The 18,758-nt window shown below is 40.1% G+C and overlaps 1 protein-coding gene across 4 annotated transcripts; it reads right to left on the bottom strand.

Moving 5' to 3' along the window:
- Nucleotides 1-2,125: 2,125 nt before the first annotated feature.
- Nucleotides 2,126-17,154, bottom strand: ppm1ka (protein phosphatase, Mg2+/Mn2+ dependent 1Ka). Of its 4 annotated transcripts, none has more exons than XM_080896509.1 (10): nt 15,127-17,154; nt 14,422-14,649; nt 12,831-13,008; nt 12,185-12,361; nt 11,527-11,699; nt 11,299-11,399; nt 5,210-5,375; nt 4,117-4,261; nt 2,969-3,103; nt 2,126-2,824 (listed from the first exon to the last, which is right to left on the bottom strand). In XM_080896509.1, the coding sequence occupies exons 3-10, from the start codon at nt 12,939-12,941 to the stop codon at nt 2,693-2,695; spliced, it is 1,140 nt and encodes a 379-aa protein (XP_080752635.1). In that variant the 5' UTR covers nt 12,942-13,008; nt 14,422-14,649; nt 15,127-17,154; the 3' UTR covers nt 2,126-2,692. The 4 variants fall into 4 exon arrangements, with proteins under 4 accessions (XP_080752635.1, XP_080752632.1, XP_080752634.1 ...); XM_080896506.1 differs by having other exon boundaries at nt 14,463-14,649; nt 15,127-17,152; XM_080896508.1 differs by having other exon boundaries at nt 14,463-14,613; nt 15,127-17,152.
- Nucleotides 17,155-18,758: the final 1,604 nt, after the last annotated feature.

Genomic DNA, 18,758 nt, shown 5'->3' with positions numbered 1-18,758 from the left:
TACAATGCTAAAAACCAAACAAATGTCTTACCCCAAATCATACCCACTCAGACCAGAGTGTGCTAATGGTCTCCAGAATTTCCCACAAAGGAAACATGCACCTACTTCCTTTTCAGTCGTCCTTTTCCAATCACATGACAGAAGACAGCAAAGTGCCAGGTGGCTCTTGTTGCGAATATATAGATATTTCCTGCCATAAATATACATAATTGTGCATTACAATTTGTTATCTGTTGGTTCTGAACTCCACATTTGTAAGTCTCTGATTCTAACACGAGTGTCAAATCAAAGTTCAAACCAACCTTTAAACTTTAAAGGTCTGCCAGGTTTCTAAATCTCTAACTGGCCCTCTCACACGAGTATAAACACACACATGCACTCCCTCACAGAGGTGCTAACATTACAACATTTTCTGAAGGTCAGCAAACACGCCGTCCATCACAAGGCTTTCTGGGTCAAGTTCTTGTGTGTGTGTGTGTCACTGTTTTTTGTGGGTATTTAGTGTCACTGACACACATTATACATTAAGATACTCTCTCTGTGTGTGAGTGTGCCGTTGCAATGTCAGTGTCAAGTTGAGGCCATGTGAAGAAATTTAAGGAATCTCAATGGCACCGGAACACCTCATTACCCACAAGGTGGCAGGAGATTCCTGCTGCTATTCTGAGAGGAAAATCCACCCCGGAGAAACTTTCCATGACAGCATTGTGTGTTGGGAAATCACAATGCTACATGAATATAGTCAGAAAGGCCAGCTGTGTGTATTCAGGCTTGTGTTAACAGAAACAAATGCAAACAAGATTAACCAGCACACCATCAGATCATATATGTCACTAACAGACCAAACCTTTGCCCTCTTAATTATTTAATTATTTTTAGCTACTATTTTCCTTATTTTTTAAAGTATTTCTTGTAAATCTCAATTACTTGTAAAGTAGAATTTAAAATCGCAGAATTGTTTACTTATACATATGTAGTTATAGATTATGTTTGCTTGAGAAAATAAAATATGTGCAGAATCAGGAAAGTTGTAAAAATGTTTTGGAAAAAAAACTATCCTAAAAAACTGTGGCAAGAGAGCAGCTAAGTTTCAGTTATTAGCTGCACTGATCCTACATGCATTTGTGTCATCGCGTTTAGATTATTGTAATTCCCTGTTTACCAGCTTGGATAAATCATCTCTTTCTCGCCTCCAAGCTATAAAAAAACGCAGCAGCCAGACTAATAACTCGCTCTAGCAAGCGAGCTCACATCACTCCTATTTTATGTTCTTTACATTGGCTCCTAATAGATTTTAGATTTAGAGAATGCTCGCCGTCTCCGCTCACAGACTCAGAGTTTGTTAGTTGCTCCCAGAACACGTCTGAAGACGAAAGGGGACAGAGCCTTTCAGTCTGTGGCACCAAGGCTGTGGAACAGTCTGCCTCTACAACTACTTTGGTTGACTCTGTGGAATCCTTTAAAAAACAGTTAAAAACGTTACTGTTTAAACAAGCTTTCTGTTGACCAATGCTTTTTACATTTTATATTTTTAATTTACATTTGAACTCTATATTGTGTATACTGTGCATTTTGCTATTTATTGTACTGTTTATTTTAATCTCTGTGCAGCGCTTTGTGACTACCTGTCTATGGTAGCGCTTAACAAATAAACTTTACTTACTTACTTACATGACACTGAAAACAAAATGTACAACAAAAAAAAGCATTTCAATTCATTGTGTATATTATGGTTTCTGTTTGTTTGCATGCATTCAGTTGAATTTGGAATTTTTCTTCCGTTGTTTTTTGTAATAATATACATACAACAGCAGGCAACCATGAAATATGACATTTGACAGTTTTTTTGTGAAGTCCAGCTGTGTGGAAGGCAAAGCAGGACCCATAGACCAAGGAGATTTACTGCTTTAGCTTGTAAACTCAACCCCCCCGAGTCAGACCTCAGTCATTAATAGATGCCCTCATAACACACTTTGAATAACCCCCATTTTCATAATAAAACAAAAATGTATTTAAAAAGGAAAGAAAATGCAAATAAAAATTCAGGGGGGAAAGTATAAAAACAACAAAGTAAAATAAATACAAGACATGAAGTTGTTTTCAAATATCTTTATTTTCCAATTCATTGTAATAAACAATTTAGCCAACAGTCAAATTCAATTATGAGCACTAACCTGTGAACGAAACTGACACAAGTCTGTGTAAGAAAGTGACACTGATAATAAAACAGAAACAAAATGATGTTTCAGTTTAAAATATCAAACTTTCTTCTTCCCTGTGTCAGTGGGTCAAAGGTCAGAGGTGAGAATGTGGAGCTGGGTGAGGATTTGTCTCATCAACACTGAAGTGAGATATGTGACCCAGCTAGAGATATTTTGTATTGGATTTCTCACTTATATTTTAAAACGTCTTTTCCAAACACAAATCAAACTTTTTACAAACATGATGTACATACAAACACTACAGCAAATCTCTGTATGTACAAGATATATATATCTATCATTATACACTGTATAAATACGGACTTTCTTTTGTTAGCGCTAACAAAGGAAAGTTGATGCTAACATAATGTTTTCAAATAAATTTGATAGGGGTTATGGATCATTTTTAGTATAAAAAAGATTTTTGTATCCTTAAAGTCATCTTCAACTTAATTCCAGAGCTTTGTGAAGTTATTGTGTCTTTGTGCCGTCTATGCCCATCTCCCACTTGAAATGAAGTTCCTGCTCATGCTGTACACTGTGGTGGAGCTCTGATGTCTCCCCCAGGCTCCGAATGGGATGATGATGATTGTAGCATTGTCCTCTGAGCCGTACTGCAACGCCTAGAAAAATATGAATCACATTATTTATGTCGGCAGACTTGGTGACTATTTGAATCTGAAAAGCCATATCAATTCAATGAAACACATTTTTACTCATTTTCTTTGTCTAATTTATAAAAAGTGGATGAAATAATAATGAAAAACCTGCTGAGCGATGACATCAGCAGCCTCAGTGGGGTCTTGGCATTGGTTGATGCTGTCACAGATCTCCTGATCACTAAGGAGGAAGTTGATACCGTCTGTGGTCAAAGCCAGGAACGAGTCGTTGGCATGTTGGACCTGCAGGAAAAGACAGGTGAGCTTTCTGACATTTCAGCCGTAGAAAGTACCGTTACACTTGTGTATAAACCATGTGAAATACCGTGTAAAATATGGATGTGACATCACCAGTCCCGTTATGAAGTGTAAACTTGACATGGACATGGCTGTGACTCTAAAGCCAAGGTCACCATAGACTCAGGGCTGTTTTCCCACAGACTTTATGACCTGAAGTTGTGTAGCCATTGGTAGGGCAGGGCAATATGGCCAACAATATTATCATGATATATTATTGAAAATTTGGGATAGCGCTATAACTGACGATATGGTTGACGCGAGACAAAATACTTTACAACTCCACAACTATATTAGTGCAAAAAAAAAAAAAAAACCCCATCAATGTATTTTCACTTAAACAAGCAGCTGTTTTTTTTATGTGCATTAAAGTTATATAAAAATTTAACAGTGCAAATGCAAATTCCTTGCTGACAGTTTAACCAAAAGGCATTTTGGGCTGACATATCCTCAATATAACCACAAAACTTAATAATATCCACAAACTTAAAAGGAGGTTATATTTGGTGTGTATCTGATGGACGAAAGCCAAACCAGTTCCACACCACTGAAGCTGCAGCAATTCTGGTTCGTCCGTTTCATTCAACAATCCGCTTTCGCCCTTCTCATTCTCCGTTGCCGCCATGCTTTTCCGTCATGTGCATATGAAAATGAAGGCACTGCGCATGCATGTTTTACCTATATTTTATCGCAATATTTTATTTTCTTATCATTGGCTAACATTATACCGATATTACCGTGAACTATACGATGTGGCCCAGCCATAGTCATTGGGAAGGATTTGGGTAAAAAGACACTTCCGTGTTAACCTCACTTTTTAGACCTTGAAGCCACATCCATGTTTTTCTTTTTTAATTGTGTGGTATAACTCCTCCAGTGCAAGTAAAAGTATATAATTTTAAATAAATATTAAACTCACTTGAAAGTCAGAGGACTGAGGAAACAGTAGGAAAACTTACGGTGTGTCGTTGGGTATCTGGCTCTGCGATGACACCGCTAGCTTTCAGGTGGAAGTCTCCAATGCTTCGTGTCATGGCCAGCCTCCCGTTAACATTAGCCTGACCCACGCTGTTCCATGTCACGTAACCTCCAAACCTCTGGATCCTGAACAAAAATGCACACCCAGGATTACCGTCTCTATTCTGAAAGTCTGGGCGCTCAAAGACCAGGATCAGCTGTGTGCAACTTTGTAAGGCTGTTGCTCTTTCCTACGTTTTTAGTAATTACTAGTTTCACAGTTAGTTAAACACTGAGTTGCACAAGATTTTTATTTTTACATATTATTTACAGCTACTAGCCACAAGGTGTATAGTAAACATTTACAGTGATAGCTATTTTTGTGGTTCAGCCTGCTTTATTTAAGTTATATGTCAATTGGGAACCATGAAGAACTGACCCAAGTGGCTCCAAAGTAGTAACAGTTGGAACAATTAAGGTCTTTAATAAGTTTATGTTTTTGCATTCTGCAGAATGAGAAACCAGACACCAAAGCGTTAACTAGCTTTGGATTAAGTTCAAGTGAAACAAGACTTGGTCTGCTGTTACATAATTCTAGCAGCTTATAGCTAAAGGTAAATCCAAACGTCCGTCCCTGCACATCTCATTTCGAGTACTGGATGAACCAGATCTAATTTCTGCAGGGATGTCCTGGAGCCCCAACTCTGTGCCAGCTGTAGGCTCTCCAACATGCTGCAGGGTGTATTTATACACAATGATTTGACCAGCTGCTTTTGGGAAACCTGAACCCTTCTGAACTCTTTTATCTGTACAAATCTCTTTGGACTATAAGTGGTTTTGACTGAATCCCCTTCAAATATTCCTGCATCTTATTAAAATCTAATTATAATATTCAACAGGTCAATATTACTTTAATTATTAATTTCTTTTTTGTGTTGATTCATACTATAATTTTAAGGTAGCAAGAACACAGTCATTTGATTGCCGCTAATAGTGCCCATAGTAATTGTAATAGCAGTACTGTACTGGTGGATGTAGAGAAAGTTTCATTAACCAGAGGGGCTAACATTTATTGTGGTAGTGGGGACCATGTACCGGTGTCTCTCGTCCTCGCAGTCAGGTGTGTGGTCTGTGGTGAGCTTGTTGGCTTTTCCATTCCTGCACAACATTGCCCGACTGTCACCAACACTACCGACCACCAGCTCTACGCCGTCACGTAGTAAAGCAACCGTTGCAGTGGTGCCAGCTGTCAGGAAAGAGGCTGGAGAGGACGAGATGCAGAAATTTTTGATTGTTATATTATAAAGTCCAAAATGCTTTACAGAAAGTTCTAAGCTTGAGTTTTTCTTTAAGCACTTTTTGTATTGGTTATTTAGACATATATAGACATTACAATAGCCCTTCAATAACTCCAAACTTTATTCCCTGTACAGTGGGGCAAAAAAGTATTTAGTCAGCCACCGATTGTGCAAGTTCCCCCACCTAAAATGATGACAGAGGTCAGTAATTTGCACCAGAGGTACACTTCAACTGTGAGAGACAGAAAGTGAAAAAAAAAAAAATCCATGAATTCACATGGTAGGATTTGTAAAGAATTTATTCGTAAATCATGGTGGAAAATAATTATTTGGTCAATAACAAAAATACAACTCAATACTTTGTAACATAACCTTTGTTGGCAATAACAGAGGTCAAACGTTTACTATAGGTCTTTACCAGGTTTGCACACACAGTAGCTGGTATTTTGGCCCATTCCTCCATGCAGATCTTCTCGAGAGCAGTGATGTTTTGGGGCTGTCGCCGAGCAACACGGACTTTCAACTCCCGCCACAGATTTTCTATGGGGTTGAGGTCTGGAGACTGGCTAGGCCACTCCAGGACTTTCAAATGCTTCTTACGGAGCCACTCCTGTGTTGCCCGGGCGGTGTGTTTTGGATCATTGTCATGTTGGAAGACCCAGCCTCGTTTCATCTTCAAAGTTCTCACTGATGGAAGGAGGTTTTGGCTCAAAATCTCACGATACATGGCCCCATTCATTCTGTCCTTAACACGGATCAGTCGTCCTGCCCCCTTGGCAGAAAAACAGCCCCATAGCATGATGTTTCCACCCCCATGCTTCACAGTAGGTATGGTGTTCTTGGGATGCAACTCAGTATTCTTCGTCCTCCAAACACGACGAGTTGAGTTTATACCAAAAAGTTCTACTTTGGTTTCATCTGACCACATGACATTCTCCCAATCCTCTGCTGTATCATCCATGTGCTCTCTGGCAAACTTCAGACGGGCCTGGACATGCACTGGCTTCAGCAGCGGAACACGTCTGGCACTGCAGGATTTGATTCCCTACTGTTGTAGTGTGTTACTGATGGTGACCTTTGTTACTTTGGTCCCAGCTCTCTGCAGGCAGTGTTGGGAAGGTTACTTTTAAAATGTATTCCATTACAGAATACAGAATACATGCCCCAAAATGTATTCTGTAACCTATTCCGTTATGTTACTCAATGACAGTAACGTATTCTGAATACTTTGGATTACTTAATATATTGTGGCGAGTTCAGACAAGGAGGAGACGGAGGTATCGTTTGGTCTTGCTTCCCGTGAGCTAGCCAGGGAGCACAGCCGTTTATTACATTTGCAGAAGAACACACTGCCACTAGCTAACTGCTCAGCGCGGCAACCACAACACACATAGGGCGCCCTCTGGCCCCGGAAGGACACACCGTCGCAGCGAGAGGGCGTCACCCGTCACCATGGCAACATACACAAAACATAACTGTACAAGCAGAACCCCGAACAGCCCTGACCCGCTACAATATTATCATGCTTTTTACAACAACGTGAATGTACTATTGCTGTGTGATTTATTACTATTACTGAAGGTCCGCGACTCCGAACTGTAGTAAAGGGACCTCTGACTAATGCTGGGCTCACACTGTGCGATTTTTGGCCCATTTTGAGCCGATTTTTGAGTCGTGCGATCGTTTTGGCGATCGGCCCGATTTTGGCCTTCATCGTGCGTCGTGCATCGTGTAGTATACGTGGGGTAACGAGAAGCGATTGACACCTCACGACCAGCTCCCGATCATCAATCGCTTGGTCGTGAGGGTGTCACCGCAGTTTGCCACACTGCGCACGCGCAAACACAAATGTCAGCGAAAAAGACGGCGTAGCACGGCAGTGCAGCGTGTGATCTGGACACAAGCGATGGAGGCACAACCTGTAGAACCATCCGAGCCCTTTCGATGTGGCCTCACAAAATTATCACGACCACAACAACCGTGAAAATAGTTGGATCGACACTGCTGCTCCATCACAGCTGCCTGACCAATGTTTTTCATTAGCAATTTAGCAAAGTTGATGGTGGTGGTGTGTCTGTGTGAGTGAAAGACAGAGAGGGAGAGCGAGCGACAGAATTTCTGTTATAACCTTCATTTTTATGGACGCACAGTGTGAGCACTCAGGTCGCATCAGAGCATCAGCAGTATAGTGTGAGACCCTGCATCGTGACCTATGAACTTCTAACCCCTGCGAGTCAATCGTACAGTTTGAGCAGGAGCTGAATCGCGCGACTGAAAAAAATCGCACAGTGTAAGCCCAGCATAATACGGCGGGGTCCCTGTCGGCTGGTAGCCGAAAAATAGCTCTACTTTGTTGTGTGGGTCAACTTTTCTTGCGACAGACAGAGAGAGGCGTTGAAAGGCTGCTCCAACGGAACTTGTTGTTTTCGGAGGAAAACACGAACACAGTGTACAGTCGAGTCTTAATAGCTTACTTACAACTGGGCTCGTCAGGCACTCTTCTTGGCTGCAGTGGTTATTATTATATTTACATGCTTCCAGCTCCCGTTTTTGCTCGATGACTGCTCGTACCTTTCCACTCCCCTTTTTCTCCCTCCTAGCGCTCACAGACACATAACGTGTATGGCAGTCCATTCTCCCTGCAGCACGAACTACACTGAACATGATGCTACATTCTTTAGAGCTATGCTTGTAGCATTCTGCCTGTTAGCTTAGCACAACAACAACAACAACAACAACAACAACAACAACAACAACGAAATAACAACGAATCTCTCTCTGCGACACACAGTCGCAGAGAGAGAGAGCGTCGCCCTGTAACCATGGCAACCGTAACGCTGCCGCCTGGAACAAAAGAGCGTAGCTGTCAAACAAAACCCAAACAGTCCTGACCCGCGACAAAATGAAACAGGAAAGTACCCCAGTGTATTCCATTTATTTCAACAAAGTAACTGTATTCTGAATACCACCTTTTTAAACGGTAACTGTAACGGAATACAGTTACTCATATTTTGTATTCTAAATACGTAACGGCGGTACATGTATTCCGTTACTCCCCAACACTGTCTGCAGGTCATTCACCAGGTCCCCCCGTGTGGTTCTGGGATCTTTGCTCACCGTTCTCATGATCATTTTGACCCCACGGGATGAGATCTTGCGTGGAGCCCCAGATCGAGGGAGATTATCAGTGGTCTTGTATGTCTTCCATTTTCTGATGATTGCTCCCACAGTTGATTTTTTCACACCAAGCTGCTTGCCTATTGTAGATTCACTCTTCCCAGTCTGGTGCAGGTCTACAATACTTTTCCTGGTGTCCTTCGAAAGCTCTTTGGTCTTGGCCATGGCGGAGTTTGGAGTCTGACTGTTTGAGGCTGTGGACAGGTGTCTTTTATACAGATGATGAGTTCAAACAGGTGCCATTCATACAGGTAACGAGTGGGGGACAGAAAAGCGTCTTACAGAAGACGTTACAGGTCTGTGAGAGCCAGAGATTTTCCATGTTTGAGGTGACCAAATGCTTATTTTCCACCCTAATTTACGAATAAATTCTTTACAAATCCTACCATGTGGATTCATGGATTTTTTTTTCACATTCTGTCTCTCACAGTTGAAGTGTACCTCTGGTGCAAATTACTGACCTCTGTCATCATTTTAAGTGGGGGAACTTGCACAATCGGTGGCTGACTAAATACTTTTTTGCCCCACTGTATATGTTAGTTTGATGTGATTTTAAACCAACGCATTGCGTTATTATCTACACAAGTGTCAAAACTATAAAGATTAAAATGCTTTTCTATTCATTTAAGATAAAAGTTGTGATCAAAACATTAAAAATTAAAAATACACTTCAAGATTATCTTCTTGTCCACCTCTGGACTGTTTTCAGCTACTGATTACTTGCAATGGCGGACTGTGTCACAGCATCTTACAACTAAATGGAGACAAAACTGGCAAATAAGGTAAGTGGTGAGTGAACATTGTGTTGGGGCTCAAAAAGTGTATTTAGTACACTGTGAGTCAACGCATTCCAGCACACTCTAGCTTTCATATGTTTTACTCTGAATATCATTCCCTAAGTGTTTCCACACAGGCAAAGACTAGCATGACTAGCATGTCAGGGATTTGTAGCGACAATGTGTAAAACTTGAGACATTGTTATTCAATTAAAGCAGCTACCAATGAGAGTAATGGATGCTGCTGATAAACACATGACATATGAGCAGTGTTGGGGAGTAACGGAATACATGTACCGCCGTTACGTATTTAAAATACAAAATATGAGTAACTGTATTCCGTTACAGTTACCGTTTAAAAAGGTGGTATTCAGAATACAGTTACTTTGTTGAAATAAATGGATTACACTGCGGTACTTTCCTGTTTCATATTGTCGCGGGTCAGGACTGTTTGGGTTTTGTTTGACAGCTACGTTCTGTTGTTCCAGGCGGCAGCGTTACGGTTGCCATGGTTACAGGGCGACGCTCTCTCTCTCTCTCTCTGCGACTGTGTGTTTCCTGGGTGAGAGAGTGCCTTTTCGTTATTGTTGTTGTTGTGCTAAGCTAACAGGCAGAATGCTACAAGCATAGCTCTAAAGAATGTAGCATCATGGGCAGTGTAGTCCGTGTTGCAGGGAGAATGGACTGCCATACACGTTATGTGTCTGTGAGCAAGAGGAGGGAGAAAAAGGGGAGTGGAAAGGTACGAGTTGTCATCGAGCAAAAACGGGAGCTGGAAGCATGTAAATATAATAATAACCACTTCAGCCAAGAAGAGTGCCTGACGAGCCCAGTTGTAAGTAAGCTATTAAGACTCGACTGTACACCGTGTTCGTGTTTTCCTCCGAAACAATAAGTTCCGTTGGAGCAGTCTTTCAACGCCTCTCTCTGTCTCTCACAAGAAAAATTGACCCACACAACAAAGTAAAGCTATTTTTCGGCTACGAGCCGACAGGGACCCCGCCGTATTAGTCAGAGGTCCCTTTACTACAGTTCGGAGTCGCGGACCTTCAGTAATAGTAATAAATCACACAGCAACAGTACATTCACGTTGTTGTAAAAAGCATGATAATATATTAAGTAATCCAAAGTATTCAGAATACGTTACTGTCATTGAGTAACGTAACGGAATACGTTACAGAATACATTTTGGGGCATGTATTCTGTAATCTGTAATGGAATACATTTTAAAAGTAACCTTCCCAACACTGCATATGAGAAGATGGCAAAGATATGGTTACCTATGCAACTGGAGCCTGGAAAGTCCACTAGTGACCAACCATCAGTCGCTAAATCTGTTTATATGTGGTTTGGGCTTCACCCTTGGAGGTGCACAAGTTCACAGTACAGAAGCCAGGAAATATAAAAATGAGGGACATGTTCCTGGTCAGAGAAGAAGATGACCTTGAAGGTGGGATCCAAATTTAAACCAGTTATGGGTTTAGGTTTATTTGTTGGCTAAGTCACTTTACAGCTGCACCATGTCACCTCCAGATTTATCCACTATGCTAACTTCAACTTTTCATTGAAAAGTCCATTACTCTCACTGAATAACCATAATGAACTCTTTATTACTATTTACTTTCAGAGCATCACAATTAAAATTCAGTTGTCCAATACTAACCCTTTTTTAAATCACTTTGATTCACTCTTTATCAGCAAAGTCACAGTTCTCTATTTAGTTTTTTGTTTTATGTCTTAGAAACTACAAGACATAGTTGGTGTTAACATATTGTGTAACTTCCTTTAGGTATCTTAAAGATTTCACAAATACAACAAGTCACATTGTGCCTGCTGATAAGACCTGACAAACTCGAAACGTGAATCACTTTTTACCATGTTGGCTTCCAGCACTTTAATCTTTACGGCTTCAGAGAAATGACTTGTGTCTCACCATTGTTGAAGTAGCTGAGATGTGTGTGTAGAGCCTTGTCAGCATCTAAAAAGGCTTTCTTTAAAACTTTCTCCAGATCATCATCCTGTTCCAAAGCATCTCTGCACCAAAAAAATGAGTTTAGGTTTTTTGTTTGTCTGTTTTTGTGAAGTGCAGTCATTAATGACTACACAGCTTGTCCAGTAGTCAGTTGTTTATGTTCTCATATTTAAAGGCAGTATGCTCAACCTGATAAATTTCTCCATGAAGGTGTAGCAGTAGTCTGCAGCATGCGGGCCACCATGGCCGTCGAACACAGCGAAGTACAGTAGGTTGTCATGAATACGGCCGATGCGGAGACGGTCCTCGTTCTGATTCCTAAGACCGAGAACAGACGTACTGCCGACCCGAGACAGACTGACCTGAGAGGTGGAGGAAGACAACCTTTGGTTGATAAACTGAACTGACTGATTAGCCATTTCATTCATGTGTCCCAACCATGGGGGGATATGTAACATGTTAGGTTAAAATCTTTTTGAACCTGTGACCATGCCCTTAAAATAGCCACTGAAAACAGTCATTGTATACTTCAATACTTAACTATTTGTGCATTTCTGAATATATCTATACTTTACTTTAATAGGTACACGGTGCCAGTACCCAACTAAACTCAAGTTCGCCTGCAGAAGTACTTCAGGTCTTCATGGCTTAGATTAAACAAGGTGCTGGAAATATTTCTCAGAGATTTTGGTTCATACTGACATGTTAGCATCAGTTTGAACTTTAGCCTAAAGCCTTTAGCCTGCCATGTGACTGACTGATAGATACTTGCATTTGCAGCTGTACCTGATAAAGTGGCAGGTGAGTGTATTTATTATTCTTTTATCCATCCACTGCTCTTTCCTACCTGTGGGATGGGTCTTCCATATCTGATACTGGAGGGCAGTAGTATTGGTTCTTCTATCCTGTTGTCCCAAATACCAAATGAGTCCCAGGTAACTGGACGGACGCTGATGTCACCGTCCAATCCGACTGATCCACTTCCCTGCCGCACGCCCACCATCCCAAACAATGCCCCGCCCACCTACAGGACGATCATCCAGGACAAGGTTAGACTACTGTTGTAGCTTGTTTGTGTAAAATCTGATCAGGGATTTATTTTTCTTATCATAAGATCGTGAGAATTGTGTTGTTTCAAAGAAGACGTTACATGGTTACTTTACTCACCAGCAACTAATCCATTTTCCAAAATAGTCATAAAATTTATGTCTAATGACAAAAAAATGATCTTTTTGTTAACACTATTGACAAAATATTTAAGCAATCTGTCTTTTCACGTCACACTATGTCTAAAATAAATAAATCACATTCCTGGTGCTTCAAATGAGATTGAAGTGTTAATAGTAAATAGAAAACTCTGGATTTGTAATCATGCAAAAAACAAACAAACCCAATCTGAACAAATAATTAAATTCTGTTCCAATTTTCTGAAAGTAGGATTACATGATTTTATAATTTTGAAACAGAACATCACATGTAAGTCTCAGATTCACCTGTCCAGAGGCCGTGGAGGTTTCTGGTGAGGATCGTATGGAGAGGAAGGTTTGTCTGGAGATTGTGGAGCGACCACAACGCAGCATATTGAACAGCACTGCAGATGACATGACTGATTGCCTTTAACAGCTGTGGAGATTTTACAAAGGAGGAACGACCTCGCCAGGTGATGGACTTCTAAAAAGAAAGAAGAAAAATCATGTTAACAAGGCTGAGACTTGGTGCAGTAAATAAATTCACATTCTTCCATCCTCATGTTTCTAAGTGAACAGTATATGCACAATTTTCTTTCTTAGAAACTTGTGGAATTGTTAATGTTAACCTTCAAACCCAGTGTTACGATCATGCTTGTGGTTTTGTTGAGTTACGATTTGGATTCTTGTAATTTTTTTTTTTGTGATTTGATTTCTTAATTTTTCTTATGGTAACAACTTTTTGTAATTAGAAAAGTTGTGCAGAAAAAAGTATAGCATACTTTTTAAAAATATATATATAACATTACTGGTTTTTCCATCCAGTTGTCCAGATGTTAATAAAACCTATATTCCTATAAGTTTGCAGGATGTGATTCACAACAATGTGACAAGAAGAACATAAATCAGGTATAATCATATCAGATAAATGCACATTATACTTTCTGAGAATCAGTTTTGAGTTTGTTGGGGTAGTTTCTAGGATGAGACCTTATTAGACTGAGAAGTGGTCAGATGTTGGCTCCAGTTGGAGTTTAATCTTTCAATTGTACGTAAATGACATTAACAAGGATTATGTTTCTCATTCTCTCTCTCTACTTTTCCATCCCTCATCATCTCTCTATATATGAGTATGTCCACAAATAGCCTCACGCCTCCTGCTGTGTTTTCTTAGCACATGATCCCCTATCTATTACAAGTATGGCATGGGCATGAGCTCTGAAAGTACAGAGAGTGTTACTTCTTTGGAAAGGAGTTTCCTTCCAAAGAGACACTTTTTTAAAGATAAGTAGCCTATATTAGCTATAATTTAAATAATCGGAGAGACAGGTAGACTACTGAAGTTGCAACCTTTCCCCTATTTACCTTTGACATAATTTACATCTTGCCAGTAGTCAGTATGAACCTGTCAATATCTTTGGATTAAATTTCACTCTGCAGCTCTGGGGCGTGCTTAAGTAAAGCTGCCTTAACTCTGCACTTCAAAACAGTGTGGGCACAAATAAACACATATTGTTGACAAAACACGGCGATGCCTGCTTCACAGATGAGTAAATTCAGAGGTCACATGCACTGACACACATAAAAGTAACAGTTGTAGGTCAGTTATTAGAATTTCGACCTGAATTTATTCAAAACCTAGCATTTTATTTATGAGATGAAAAAATAGCATATAAAAAAATTTAATGAGGAAAATTTAATAGACAAAAATTACAGAAATATAATTTTAAGTTATTCTATATGCTAAAAATATTTTTGCAAATACATCACACGTCTTGACATATCACAGAACATAACCTAAAAGAGTATAGCATGTTTAAATGAATATGACATAACTATGCAGGACTAGCAACTTTAAAAGTAAAGCAAAAACTGAACTGCAGCTGCACAAAACCACCTTCTTCCTGTTTCTTGTACTTCTGTTATTGATCTTCCCACCTTGTGCCGCCTCTGTAGCAGCAGGTGTCCAGAGTCCCAGCAGCTGCCTGGAGCCTTCAGCCGCTCTTGCGCTGTTGCTGTCAAAGCTCAGGGGCTCGGCTGGAGGGTATTTAAACTGAGCCGCACCCATCCAATGAAAACGTGAGATGTCCTGACGTCACAGTTGAATCACATGTGGAGGTTGTGACTATTTTGGGCGCCAAGCCAGTTGAAACACTGTGTGTTAGGCAGGTCTTTGTATGCTTGTTTTTACAAATAGTTAAAAAACAACAACAACAACAACAACAACAACAACAACTACAGCTCCAGTCCTAAAAGTTAGAGCAATTCAAAATGATTTAGAGAACACAAAAAATAAAGCAGGTGTAAAATTAATAACACTAACAACAACAACAACAATATGAGTAACAAGAAGAAGAAGAACCAAACTCTGCAGATGTGTACATGATGGGTTGCTATGAAGGTTCTCATCTATATTAGATATTGTGACATCATCATGTTGCCTAGCATCTATCAATTAACAGCTTAAAATGGTGCATTTGTAACTTTTTTGCATTTACAGTATATGCTGTTGTAATTTGTTGCTAAATAAAGACATTTTTTGGATGGATGTAAGAAATAATATAATAAAACTACAAACACAATCACTTGGAGCCACACATACGTCAGCTTTTCCTCCTTTATTTCCTCTTTTGCTCTGCCTTTTATCCTACTCTGGTGTGAATGTGGCAGATTGTCACCAACTGTGGGACGTCCTCCAGAGGGTTAAGCTCCTGCTGGCTCCTTACTCACACACCTGCTTCTCATTCACTTGTCATTCATCTATGATAAGAAGACAGTCTGTTCACCCAATTGACATTTCATTTTCCTAGTGATAAAGCATGTAAGTGCTACTTTAGCACTGTAGTACTTTGTCTTACTACTTACCCTAATATCTTTTTTTTTTCCTCCTGCTTCAGCTTACCTGTTGGTGTGTCAGTCAGGCCTGTTAATGGGTTTTCGCTGATGTGGCTGTTCTCCCTGGGTTCATGCTTACCTCCTGCAAACCTGCTCACCAACAGAACTTTTAAAGACTTCTCTTTTTGTTGCACAGTTGCAAACCAGGTGAGTAATGGGTTTGACTGGGTTGTGAGTGTGGGTCAAGAAGGGTTTTCTTGTTGCCCTGAAACTGATGCTCTCATTTGTCTTGGACCATTCTGACCTTTTGCACTTTGCGTCAGTAGGAACTCTTGATAGCATTTTGTGGCTTTAAAGGAGAAATAGTGAAAAATTAATATCGCCAACTGCATTAGGAAAAAACCAAAAAGCTGAACTTTGCCATTTCAACGATATATTTATTGTTATATGCTTTTTGCTTTATCAGTTTTTAAAGTGCCCACATGGGATGGCTTTCATGGCCCTATATGGCCTTTTTGTGGGAAAGACCACTGCAAGTTTCCCACAAAAGCCCATACAGGGCCCCAGAGAGCAAAATGACAACTCCAGCTGCTGTTTGGTAATCAACATCTTAAAGACAGTTGAAGAGGGTATGGTGAAATTGACTAGATATGGTAATGTACATTGATCAGGCATAATGCTATGGCAGGTGAACTGAATAATACTGATCTGGGAACACCTGGCACCAGGATGCACTTTGGTCTGCAAATCCTTGAGGCCTACCATCCATGTATGCCTGCAAAATAAGCATTGTTGCAGACCATGTACATCCCTTAATGGAAATGGTATTCCCTGATGGCTCTCATACAGCAGGATAATGCACTCTGCCACATAACGGAAATGGCTCAGGTTAGAGCACAACAAGAAGTTTGAGGTTTTGACTAGGTTTCCAAATTCCCCAGATCTGAATCTATCTGTAGGATGTACTAGACAAGTGAGTCTGATCCATGGAGGCTCCAATTCGCAACTTGCAGGATCAGTTGCTACCACCTTGATACCAGATGCCACAGCACACCTTCAGGGGTCTAGTGGAGTAGGTGAATTGACAGGTGAGGGCGGTTCTGGCAGCAAGGGGATCAACATAATATTTGACAAGTGGTCATGTTTTGTGGCAGTTGTTTCTGGACTCTATTTGTTTAACTGTTAGTATGCAATTTTAACCCTAAAGCTTGAACTCAACCAGTTTCAACTAGCCAGCCAGTCGGGAGTCTCCAGTGCTACTGAGCTCTTGACTGTTTTTGTTTTGTTTTGTTTTGGGGGGTCCCTTGGAAATAAAGCTGGTGGAGATGAGCTTAAATTTACACCTCAGGATGACAACATGAGGCACATCATCTGTGTGTTGCTCTGCAAGTTGCGTTTTTCTGCTTCTTTCAAAAGAGTTCGGATGACTGTGGAAACTTAAATGTCTCTTTTAGACTCTATTTTATATAGTGCTGTCTGTCCACTTTTACCCTGGAAACGCAGTAAGCATCGATGGATCACAATCACATAGTGATCCATCAAAATTGGTTTTACAGTTTCAACTATAAAAACCTGAGATGTTAAATCTTAGTCTCTCTGAGGCTATAGTAGTAGAGTTGTTTTTTGTTTTTAATCTTTTTCTATTTCAGTATGACACAATAGTTGTAATTCTTTGCCATGAATGTATTTTGAATAGAAAAGTCTGCATAATTTATGTCATTTGCTCCTCACATTACAGAAACAAAGATTCTCTATGGAACTTGACTGTATGCTGAAGTGGCAGCCCTCAAGGACTGGAGTTTGAGACCCCAGGCACAGTTTGTCCCTTTTTAATACATAATTTATTATAAATAATTATAAAGAAGGAATCTTATAATCATTTTTAAACTGCAACACTCAAATCTATTATCTAAAACTAATATATTAAGTTATTTTATGTTTGCATGTCCACTGTTTGGTACACTTGTTTCTTACTCAAGCAGATGTTGGGGCCAGTGAGGGAAGGAAGAGACAAAGATAAAGTTAAAGTATGCTTCAACATGACTAAAGGCTAAATGGCTCTATCTAGTGCGGAAAAGAAGCTAGTGTCAAGAGTTTGTTGGCATTAATCTAAATAAAATCCATCTCATCAATTAGACAAATTTTCTTCAGGACACACAGTTCTCATGCCTTTCCTCTTAGAGGTCCTGGCATTTCATATGTACTGGGTCCCATTACTCATGAGCACATGGCAGTATAGCTGTATGGAAGGTGGCAGCGTGCCTAATGCTGATGTTGCAGCTGTGAACCATTTCATCTGGGTTACTGGTTAGCAATGATTTTATTTACTATTGTAGCCCTTCGTAATAAAGCTTGTGATTTATTTGACAACATTCACAAAGTAATTCATAACTTAAAACGGCAGTTCATAATAATACTCAATTTATTTGCAATCCACAGCTTTAAAAATTATGTAGTATGTGAAATGTAATGATTACCTTAAGGATATTTGTCATTAAAGAACAATGAACAATCAAATGGGCTACAATTCATTATGAAACAAATATTTGCTTCCCTTGCAGTTAATGTGAAAGACATGACATGCTGAGGCTCCACTTTCACCTGCAAGCATAATAATCACTTAACCATATGAGCCTACAAAATAATATGCCGTTACAATGTAACAGTGCACCTCTGCAGTGTAATTACAATATAAGAAATGGGGATGGTGTCATTTCATTTTTGAACGTTGTTCAGTGGAAAAACTGTCAGCTTTACTTTAACTCTGTTCTCTTCACACAGACAGACCAGTACAGCATACTTGTCACTAGAGATGCTGCAGTAATCGGACTCATGCTCCACTCGTGAACCCTAACCTCTGGAAACATTCAAATTCCAGCTAATTCACTTTAAATTTTTAAACTTTGGCCTGAACAAGATGCAGTCTTAACATATTTCATCACTGAATGAGACCTGATTAAATAAAATGACCAAATGTTGATGCTAAATGTGATTTCAGACTGCCTTGTCTTTCTCTAAAGCAACACCAATAGAAACCAAAAAGAGATACCTCCAACTTTGACACCAGCTTCTACAAGGGCTCTACAAAGCTATTTAATGTGCTGAGGTTTCTGCAAATTAACACCTTTTGTGTATCCCAGTGGAAGCTCTGAGTCAGAGGGCAGCGTGACACTGAAAGCTGTGACCAAGACTGATCAAGGATTCTACATGTGCCACCACCCAATAGCAGGACGGACTAATGACCTCTGGATTACTGTTAAAAGTACTGAAAAGCACACCGGTGCAATCCCACTGACACGGCAGAATTCACAGCTCAACGTGAAAATGAGTCTTAAAGGGAGTGATGAAAGCATGATGCCATCAAGTCAACTGCTTGCTGATGGGCAGTGGCAACAAATA

This window comes from Rhamphochromis sp. 'chilingali' (assembly GCF_963969265.1).
Source record: "Rhamphochromis sp. 'chilingali' genome assembly, chromosome: 1".
Taxonomy (NCBI): Eukaryota; Metazoa; Chordata; class Actinopteri; order Cichliformes; family Cichlidae; genus Rhamphochromis; species Rhamphochromis sp. 'chilingali'.
The sequence above is the reverse complement of the archived record's forward strand: the minus strand, read 5'-3'. Positions and strand labels throughout refer to the sequence as shown.

Bases quoted from the DNA above. Each gene is read 5' to 3' on its own strand.
- ppm1ka (XM_080896509.1), bottom strand. From the start codon at position 12,941: ATGTCATCTGCAGTGCTGTTCAATATGCTGCGTTGTGGTCGCTCCACA. The intron at 12,362-12,830 runs GTGAATCTGAGA...ATCGTCCTGTAG, and splicing joins CCTCCACGGCCTCTGGACAG to GTGGGCGGGGCATTGTTTGG. The intron at 4,262-5,209 runs GTACATGGTCCC...ATTTTTGTTCAG, and splicing joins TGCGAGGACGAGAGACACCG to GATCCAGAGGTTTGGAGGTT.